A 9,844-nucleotide genomic window follows, 5' to 3' on the forward strand; every position below is an offset into this window, starting at 1 on the left:
CACAAATTCCTCCACCCTTTATCCCGTGCCAACCCTCAAACCGGCTCAGAGACTTGCCTCTGAGGCAGCATCCAAGACTCACATTTCCCATGACTCCCAAACCATCTCAGATCCTCATTTCTCGGCCCTTGCTGCCCTATCCTACGGAGCCCTTAGGAAGGCGCTCCCACCTTTCCGGGGTCTAAGCCCACCAAAAACCTCAATCGCGACTTTTAACGTCCCGAGCGGGTCTAGATACCCACGCGGTGCAGCGGCCAGGCGCCGGAGGCCCGCCCCGCCCGCCGCCCGCGTTCCCCACGCCGTTCCCCACCGCCCGAAACCCGCGGGGCGCGGGGTCCGCGCCGCCCCCGCTCCCTGCCCGCGCGGCGGCCGGGCATGAATGAACCGCGCTCCTCCAATCAGCGGCCGCTCCGCCGCGGGCGGCCCCGCCCGGCGCCCCCCGCCGGCCAATCCGCTGGGCAGCGCCCTCGGGCCGCCGGCCAATGGCGAGCGGGGATCGCGGGGCGGCGCCCCCCCGCGGCCGGCGGCGCCCTATGGCGGGGCGGCGCGCGCCTCCCGCGGCGGCGGCCGGGCCAATGGGGGGCGAGGGGCGGGGCGGGCGCGCGGCGGCCCCGCGCCCCGGCGCGCGGCTCTAAAGCGCGGCGCGGGCGGCGCGGCGCACACGCCATGGCCGCCGCCGCGCAGTACCTGCCGCGCTCCGCCGCGCTGATGCACCCCGACGGCGACCGCCTGCACCAGGGCACCACGTACCGCGAGGTGCAGAAGATGATGCACCACGAGTACCTGCAGGGACTGGCCCCCGCCGCCGGGCACGCCGTCGGGTTGGCGCACCACCAGTGGCTGCCCAGCGCCGGCACGGACTGGGGCAGCGGCGGGGGCGGCGGGGGAGCGCACCTTCCGCCCGCCGAGCACGCCAAGGGCGGCCCGCCGGGGCCCCGCGAGGAGCTGTCCGCCGCCTTCCACCACCGCCCGCACCTGGTGCACCAGCCGGCGGCGGGCGGAGCGGCGGGCGGCTGGGCGCAGGGCGGCGCGCATCACCTGCCGCCCATGTCGCCGCCGTCGGGGCAGCCGCTGCTCTACGCGCAGCCCTACGCGGGTCTCAACGGGATGCTGGGCCCGCCGGCGCCGGCGCTGCACCACGGGCTGCGCGACCCGCTGGGCGCCGAGGAGGCGGGCGGGCACGAACTGGCCGCTTCGCCGCCGCCGCTGGGGCCGCCCGAGCCGTCGGACGAGGACGCGCCCAGCTCCGACGACCTGGAGCAGTTCGCCAAGCAGTTCAAGCAGCGGCGGATCAAGCTGGGCTTCACGCAGGCCGACGTGGGGCTGGCGCTGGGCACCCTGTACGGGAACGTCTTCTCGCAGACCACCATCTGCCGGTTCGAGGCGCTGCAGCTGAGCTTCAAGAACATGTGCAAGCTGAAGCCGCTGCTCAACAAGTGGCTGGAGGAGACGGACTCCAGCACGGGCAGCCCCACCAACCTGGACAAGATCGCGGCGCAGGGCCGGAAGCGCAAGAAGCGGACGTCCATCGAGGTGGGCGTCAAGGGCGCCCTGGAGAACCACTTCCTCAAGTGCCCCAAGCCCTCGGCGCACGAGATCACCTCCCTGGCGGACTCCCTGCAGCTGGAGAAAGAGGTGGTGCGGGTCTGGTTCTGCAACCGGCGGCAGAAGGAGAAGCGGATGACGCCGGCCGGGGTCCCGCATCCCCCCATGGAGGACGTTTACGCACAGGCGGACGCTTCGCCGCTGCACCACGCCTTGCCCGGCGCCGTGCAGTGACTGCCCGGACCCCCGCGGCCCCGACGGCGGCGCGGCGGGCGCGGGCAGCGGGGGACGCGTTTTAATTTATTCTCAGACTTGGCCCGGCCGCCCCGCTCCGCGCCCCGCGCTCTATTTATTCGCCCGCCGGAGCCGCAGCGGCCGCCGCAGCAGTAGCCAAAGGTTTGCGATCTCTAATTTATTCCCTTCTTCGCGCTGCCGGGAGGCGGCGGCGCCCCCGGCTCGGCCCCTCCCGCTCTGCCCGGCCCGGCCCGCCCGGGGGGACGCTTCGAAACCATTTCCCGGCCCGTCTCTCTATTTATTTCTAACCGTGCGCGGAGCTCGCACCCTCCCGTCGGTGGGTTCAGTCCGGTCCGTTCCCTGGGGTTTCGGTTTTTGTTTGTATCTCTTCTTGCAAAACCAATGTAGACTGCGAGGGTACGTTTCTATTTATGTTATAGTAAATATTTTATTACTTACATAAACCATTTACCCAGGAACCGGTCTCGTGTCGTCTTTGCAGGCTGAGCGAGCGCCCGGCCGGCAGCGGTGCGGCCGGGGGAGCTCGGCGGTGCCTTGGCCGAGGGTCCCCGGTCCCGGTGGGTGCCGAGATCCCGGAGAGCTCCGTTCCCGGTGACCTCGGTGACCGGAGAGCTCCGTTCCCGGTGACCTCGGTGACCGGAGAGCTCCGTTCCCGGTGACCTCGGTGACCGGAGAGCTCCGTTCCCGGTGACCTCGGTGACCGGAGAGCTCCGTTCCCGGTGGCCGCGGTGCCCCGCGGTTCGCCCCGGCGGTGCCCGGCGGGGTTTGCCCGCCCGGTAAAACGCTTCGGGCGAGCCGCTTCCCTGCCGTGGATGCGCTGCCGTGTTCCCCGCACCTTCCGCAGTGTTTGTGGGTTTTTTTACTGATCCGAACGCAGCTCTCCGCGGTGTGAACAGAAAAGCAGCCCGCACCTAACTTTCGTCCCACACACCGCAGGGGTAATACACGCACACCGAGTAGATTCCTTCTGCCCGAACCACGCTCTTGCTTTTTCTCTGGTGTCACCAGCTTTCCTTCTCGTGGTTTCGTGCCCGAATATTTCGTGGTTATGCCAAGAAAGGCTGAAAATACGGGGTTTTTTTCTTTTTTTTGCGTTCTCAGTTCTTGGAAGAACGATCCTGCATCTCTGCTTTAAACCTTCTCTTGCAGCACCAAGGAAAGTCGCGTGTGAGGATTGTTTGCCTTTGCAGGTCCTTGGATTCCTGCGGTGTTGGGAGAACTTTTGAAACACGTCCCCATGCAGAGCTCTTGCACTGATTAAATACTTGATCGAAATCTGGTGGTAAAGGACCAAATTCTTTTTCAGTTGGCAGAGAATTTACTGATGTTCTCAGACATCTGGCACTGGGTGGTTTCCCCACTTTATTCAGCACAAATGATGTGCTGTGAAAACAGAAGCTTTAAAGGGGATTTTCTAGTGAAAGGGCTGCATTGTGCATTGCAATTCGTGTATAATTCTTTTTAATAGAGATACAAATTTCTAACATGCCAAATGTAACTTACTCTTGAGAATTTATACTTGAAAATCCTTGTCTTCGTTGCAGTTTGATTTTGTTGCATTTTGTGCCTTTGGTGGGGGTGTATATTACTTGTCTAAGCAATGTCACATTTGCCATTGATAATGTTATAATTTATTCCATTTTCAATGTTTCTTATAATGTAGCTATTCTACATCAGCCAATACAAGACTATTGAGTTCTCATTCGAAATTCTAGTAAACTGATTTCTGAGATTTTAAAATAAAGTCACTTTGAGCAGTTATTTAATCAAATACTCTGTAAAGAAATGGTTCACTCTGTGATACAAACAAGCTAGTGGATGCTGTGGGTCAGGGTATTAATAACTTCCCTTGGCATGCAGAGCATAACACAGGATCTCACTTAAAGGGTTTAGTGTGCAGTGTGTGTTCTGTCTGCTTTTGCTGCAGGCTTAGTTTCCTTTTTTGTAATGAGACTGGATTTTATGGAAGAGCAGGGATTGGTAGAGCTGTTGTGGAGATCCTGAATTCAAAAAGTTTTGCTGTTTTTACTAAATATTTTCGAAATTCTAAATAGCTTAGCACATGTAGTAGCTCAGGTGATACACTCCAGTAAAAAAAGTAAGGGAGGAGGATGATTGAAGGGTTTGAGTCAATATATCATGACAGCATTTAAATTAATTTCCAGCTCTGAGAATCTGTCTTTAGCTGTTACCTCGTGCGTTCCCCCACACACGTACCATTGTTTTTAGTGTTTTGTCATGCTGTAATTGCAGCCTTTGCTTGAGAATTTCTGTGTGGCAGCCAGGCTTTAAGGGAAGAAGAAACAAACTCAAAACCGAACAAAAGAGGGGATTTTTTTTGTTTGTTCACTCGTTTCTCAAAGAAAACCAACTCTTTAGCGCTGAATGTTTGATTGTGCTGATTTTCTATAGGAGGAGGCATTTCAGTAACCTCTCCACTCTGAGCTAACCTGGATGGCAAACAGGATTTGTATCGATACTCGGAAGGGAAGGGTCAGTTTTCACATTGCGTTCTCCTAATGGATGAGATGTGCTGTGAGTGCTGGGGAGTGCGAGCACCCTTGGGTTGTTCTCTGTGTCACATTGGATAAGGCGCCGGCAGCCCCGCTGCATTCGCTCCTTCGTGCTGTTGAGCAGCAAAATGAAAATATTCCTTGTACATCTCCTTCCTGCGGTGCCGCAGCGCTCAGCCGTTCTGGAGAATCAAATGCCCCAAAGGTTTGCTTATCTTGGAGTAACTTGTTCGTTTTCCTGGGCAGGGATTAAATAGCAATTACTGGAGGGAGACCTTTTTTGTTTTTTCTTTTTTTTTTTGGTGGTTGTTTCTCACTCAGGTGAAAGTGTGACCTGGTACTACTACATCAGTAGTAAAGCAGGGAAAGGCAGGGCTGTGGTGTTGCTGCGTTAAAGAAAAGCAGATGTACAAATACTTATTTAACAACGCTCAGACAAAGTAAATGGTAAACAAACAAAGTAGGAAGTGTAGATAAAGAACGGAAGCGCTGGCAGTGCGGCTTAAGAGAGGTTTAGGTCTGTGCTGAGGGGAAATCTTTGCTCTAACCAAGGAGCACTCTGCTGCTGAGCACTGCCTGGCCCCAGCAGATGCCCTTCAGAGCGTTCAGGCTCTGCTTGGTCCCGTGGTGGCACCGGGCTGTGCCCTTTGCACTTGGGGCAGGTGTCATCCATCACCAGGGACTGGGGTGATCTTGTCTTGCCCTGAGGGGCTGCTGACCCAGGGTTTACATCTCAGACTGCTGAGGAGAGCTGAGGTGGTGACCACAGGGTCTTTGGCCAGGTGGAGAGGTTGGTACCAGGTGAATGCAGCCCTGGTGAGGGCTCAGCCCTTCTGATGCTCACAGAAGGGTTTGAGCTGTGCTGTGCCACCCTTGCCCGGGCAGAGAGCCTGTCTGCATGCTCCAGGGACGTGGGAGGGCAGCTGTGCTTCCCCAAACGCTGTCATCTTACAAATTGGACATTGGTAATTTTAGGACATTGCTGTTTTCTGTAAGGCAGACAATATTCAATAGGGGATCACTTTTTCCATTTTAAATGGTGAAAAGGTGGACAGTTGCTGATCAGCTTTCATGCATGCTTAGGAGAAGGTTGTCGTATTCCAATTTCTTCCAGATTTCTTGTCTTAGACTATGACTGCTGCCACTTGCAAGAGCAGGGAACATTTGCTGTGTAACAACTGCAGGAGTGACTACAGCACAGCAGTTTGCCTGGCGAGGCACAGTCACTGGTAATTAGTAATGCTGTGTTCATCTTGTGCTTTCCACTGGATCTGGTCTCTTCTGACGGCTGCCCAGCCAGAGCTGTGCCTGATCCCAGCACAGTGCTGCCATGCCACTGGCCCCTAATGAGCTAAGGCAGCAGCTGAAACGCTATCATCTCTTTGCATGAAAATTCAGAGCATCAGCATGAACACCACAGCCTTGTTCCCAATTTTGCCCACTCCCGCTTGCTCTCTCCCCTAGAAGGAGATTTCAGTACCATCGGGTTAAGCCAATCTTGTGATTCTGTGCTGATGTTGTTTGCATCTATTTTAATTCGATGCTAATTCTACCGTTGGTCGTTTGGAGCTGGACCAGCCCCAGGACAGCTCAGAGTTGTCCTTTCACAGGTACTGGAAGCAGACTTGGGTCCTGCCCCAGGGCAGAACTCCCCAGCTCTGGAATTACTTCTCCTTAGCTGCCTTGTGCTTTTCTTACAGTTTGAAAGGAGCCCACCCTGGCTGGTGACCCGGAGCTGCTGCTTGCCCCTTGTCCTGTGCTGAGGACGGGCTCTCCGTGGCTGCAGCTCCCACGGGGGCTCTGCCTGCTGCCAGCACCTGCTGTCCCCTTATCCTCTGCAGCAGATCGGCCCCAGCAGAGCCAGGAGCGAGCTGAGGTGGCGTGGGGGCTGTTCTGGTTTTGTTTCAAAATGCTCAATGCCCACAGATGACAGTGTCTGGTCTCGCTGCTCAGGGGAACCAAGGCCAATGTACCTTCCTGAAACGGGCAGCTCCAAGGAGCAGGTTTTCGGCAGGCTTCCACCAGCGAGCAGAACGTGTGCTGTGAGCAGCAGCAGCAGCCCTGTTCTGCGTGTGTGTGCCTCCAGAGGAAACACACAGAGCAGGAGCTCGTTAAAGCCTCTCCTGGGAGCCCCCACTGCGCTTTGCCAAGCTGATTTACGGGCATCCAGCTTCGCTCCTGCTTGAGATTCGCTGGGAGTGTGGGTGTGTGCAGCAGCAGAGAAATGGCCAACTGTGCTTCCTCGGGTGTTCTCTGTCCTCGAAGGAAGCTCTGCCAGCAGAAGTTCCCCCGGTCCCAGTTTGGGCTAACACCACCCGGGGATCGCCAGGGCTGTGTGATGCTGCACACGGCGTGGAACGTGCCCCTTAGATCACACCTTCTGAATATTTCATATTCCTTGATGTCGCATTATTTTTGGTGTTGGGCAAATCGAGCGTTATTCCTTGTAAGCCTCGCAAAGGTTGCACCGTTTCCCTGGCTCATACGCTGTGGAGAGCGCTGGCTGCCGCCAAGAATGCTCTTCGTGCCAAACTTAAAAGATGTTTCTTTATTTTCCTTTTTCTCTCACCTTTCTTCTGGAGCGCTCTGCCTGATCAAGGCGTTTGTGCAGCACCAGCAGCATCCAGGAGCTGTTTTGTTGTGGACATTGGCTTCTCTCAGCTCCACAGGGGCAATCAGTGTGCTTTCCATCACTCGACGAGATTCTCTAGGGCCAAAACTCTCAGCAGTCACCACAGCCACAGAACAGTGTTTCCTACAGAACGTTTCCATGCTGGCTCTTCTGTCAGCACATGTAAGGAAGGTGGATGGCTCGCTGCAGCTGCTCAGCTCTGTCTCAGGAGCTGCACCCCAAACAGCAGAGTCCTTCAAAGTGAATCAGTGAGCAAGTGCACAAAAATCTCCTTGCAAATATCACATGTATGCACGAGAGGTGTTGGATGCTGCATGGAAATGCCAGCTCTGCTGCGGATCAGTAGAAGGTATGAGAGACCCAATGGGCAAATGGACATCTTTATATTTTACTGTACTTTTTGGGGGTAGTTTGGTTTGGGTTTTGTTTTTTGGGGTTTTTTTGGGGGGGGGGGTGTTTTGAGAAAACCTGTCCTGTGATTTTTCTTACCTGGAGCTCACTGTGTATTAGTACCTCTCAGTCACACTAAAGGCTACACAACTGAGATTATGCTGCATCATAAACTTGTAGCCAGACCAAAAAAACTCTAGGAAATGAATTTGCACATTTGCATCTTTTGCAGTGATTTGCGGGATAAAGAGTCAGGCTGTTGCATTAGACATCTTTACGTTTGGAGATGTTTTAAATAAATCATGAATTTTAAGTTGGAGATGTTTTTTCAGTCGTGTTGAAGACTAACCTGGTTACAGACCAACCCAACAGGAGAGGCAATGAGGGAGTTGTAGTACACGAGGGCAATTACGAGATCTGCCACAACACAGGCTTTCCTCTAAAATGCTATCAGACCTGCTGCATTTTACTCCCAGATCCCCTGCTCGTTTTTCTTGAGGACTGTGAGAAACGTTCAGGATTTCTATTTTTTCCCCAGTGTTTCTACTTCTCAAGAAGTGATGTCATAAAATACCGACGTTAAGCTGCAAGGGTTCATTGACATGGATTGCTGAGCCACCTCAGCAAAACCAGAGCTGCAGCAGTGTGAGCTGCAGAGGGAATTCTCGGTCCCTCTGCTGGGAAGAGCATCCCCGTGTGCTGGGCTCAGCGGTGCGGGCACAGAGCATCGCTGCCCCCTTCGCCTCTCCCGCCGCCATGGGATCTGCTAAAAAGCGCTCCTGACCCCGCTGCCCAGGGCTGTGGGGAGCAGGGCAGGCTGCTCGCCTTGAGGATACGTGCTGTGGAAGGGCATCCCGCAGTGCTGGAGCGCTCCCCATCAGCCCGAGCTGACAAGCGCAGCGCAGCCCGGTCTCTGCAGCTCCCGGCTGAGTCCCGGCAGCGCGGGGTTATTTTTACGCACGTGGCCTGTGGCATGTGTCTGCCAGAGCCGTCTGGAGGAGCAGTGACGTGCCGGGGGGTTGGACATTGTCCCCTGCCCCCGTTCCTTGCCAGGTAGGGGGTCAGGATGCAGCTCTGAATTTCTCTTCTTCGGGACTGAGGTCCCGTGTGCCTCCGTGTCCTCTGCGGAGCTGCGAGTGCCAGGAGCTTGAGAACGCTCAGCCTTCAGGACAGTTCTCGTGATGGGTTTGTTTTGTTTCTCCTGTGCCATGCCATGGGCTCGGGTGTCAAAGCATTTGGGAGCAAAGGGATGAAAAATGTCACCACACCTGACCTCGCATCCTACCTCCCTTGTGCTCCCCTCGCTGAGTCCGGGTCTGCAGGGTTGGGGAGAGCGCTGAGAGGTGAGAGGTGAGAGCACTGAGGAGCTGAGAGAGCTGAGAGCACTGAGGAGCTGAGAGCACTGAGGAGCTGAGAGAGCTGAGAGCTGAGAGCACTGAGGAGCTGAGAGCACTGAGGAGCTGAGAGAGGTGAGAGCATTGAGGAGCTGAGAGCACTGAGGAGCTGAGAACTGCCTGTCCCAGAGCATGAGCTGCTCTCCACCTCCTGCCCAGGGCTGGCTCTGTCCCCAGCAGGGCTCTGGCCCTTGCAGGCTGGCCCAGCCTCGCTGCTGTTGGGGACAGGCGCAGGTCAACGTCATTAAAAGGCAGAGAATCGAATCAATATCTGGAGCGTTTGATATTCTGCCTAGCGGAACGCTTGTTATGCCTTCAATTACTATTTCTAAAAGCACGGCGGAACGGAAAGCAAAAGGCAGAAAGAAATAGCGAGGGGGTGATCAATTGGGCGTGAAACCCTTGTTATTGATCACCTTTAACCTCTGCTTAAACTAATGACAGAGCGACCATTTAACTGTCCCCAGGCACAAAGCGCATCAATTGTACAAGTGCCACATAAATCACGGTGGGCTGCAGCACGCTGAGAGTGGTCCTTGGGGAGGGCAGGGTCCCCCGAGCTCGGGGGGGACACTGCAGGTGAGCTGAGCTGAGCTGCTGCTCTGATGCTCTGCACAGAAAAGCTCCCGAGAGCGAAGCCCCATCCCAGGGCTGGAGAAATGTCAGTATTGCCCCTCCACGCCTCTTTCCCCGTGGAGATAAAAGAAGATTTGTGCTGCCGAGGATCTCCTTGGTGCCTGCTCCGAGCCTCCACAGCGCTACAGAGGCTGGGTGAGTTTGCAGGAAGAAGGGCAGAGAGGAACTCCTAACAACAATCCTATGTCAGCAAGTGTTTGAAGCAGCAGAGTTTGGGGAGCAGTGACACAGGCACAGAAATAATCACTTTTTCCCGTGTGCCTTCAACTGGCTTCCTGACTTTGCTGTGCTGGAATTGCCTATGCTGCTCCTTATAGGGGTAAAAAAAAAAAAAAAAAAGTAAAAATCAAGATGTGCAATGGGCAGCAGAGTGAAGTCAGCACAGCCTTGCAAGATAACAACAATAATATTCATTAACATTCAATCTACAAATTATCCCTTGAAACCCCAGCCTGGAGATTTGCCAATTTTCAATCCGT

General features: G+C 55.4%; 1 protein-coding gene across 1 annotated transcript; it reads left to right on the forward strand.

Moving 5' to 3' along the window:
- The first annotated feature begins 666 nt into the window (after window positions 1–666).
- On the forward strand, window positions 667–2,194 carry POU3F1 (POU class 3 homeobox 1). The gene has a single exon (XM_040086295.2). It carries the CDS (start codon window positions 667–669, stop codon window positions 1,777–1,779), a length of 1,113 nt encoding a protein of 370 aa, XP_039942229.1. The 3' UTR covers window positions 1,780–2,194.
- Window positions 2,195–9,844: the final 7,650 nt, after the last annotated feature.

Source organism: Hirundo rustica, chromosome 25, assembly GCF_015227805.2.
Source record: "Hirundo rustica isolate bHirRus1 chromosome 25, bHirRus1.pri.v3, whole genome shotgun sequence".
Taxonomy (NCBI): domain Eukaryota; kingdom Metazoa; phylum Chordata; class Aves; order Passeriformes; family Hirundinidae; genus Hirundo; species Hirundo rustica.

Coding starts and splice junctions, on each gene's coding strand:
- POU3F1 (XM_040086295.2), top strand. CDS start 667: ATGGCCGCCGCCGCGCAGTACCTGCCGCGCTCCGCCGCGCTGATGCAC.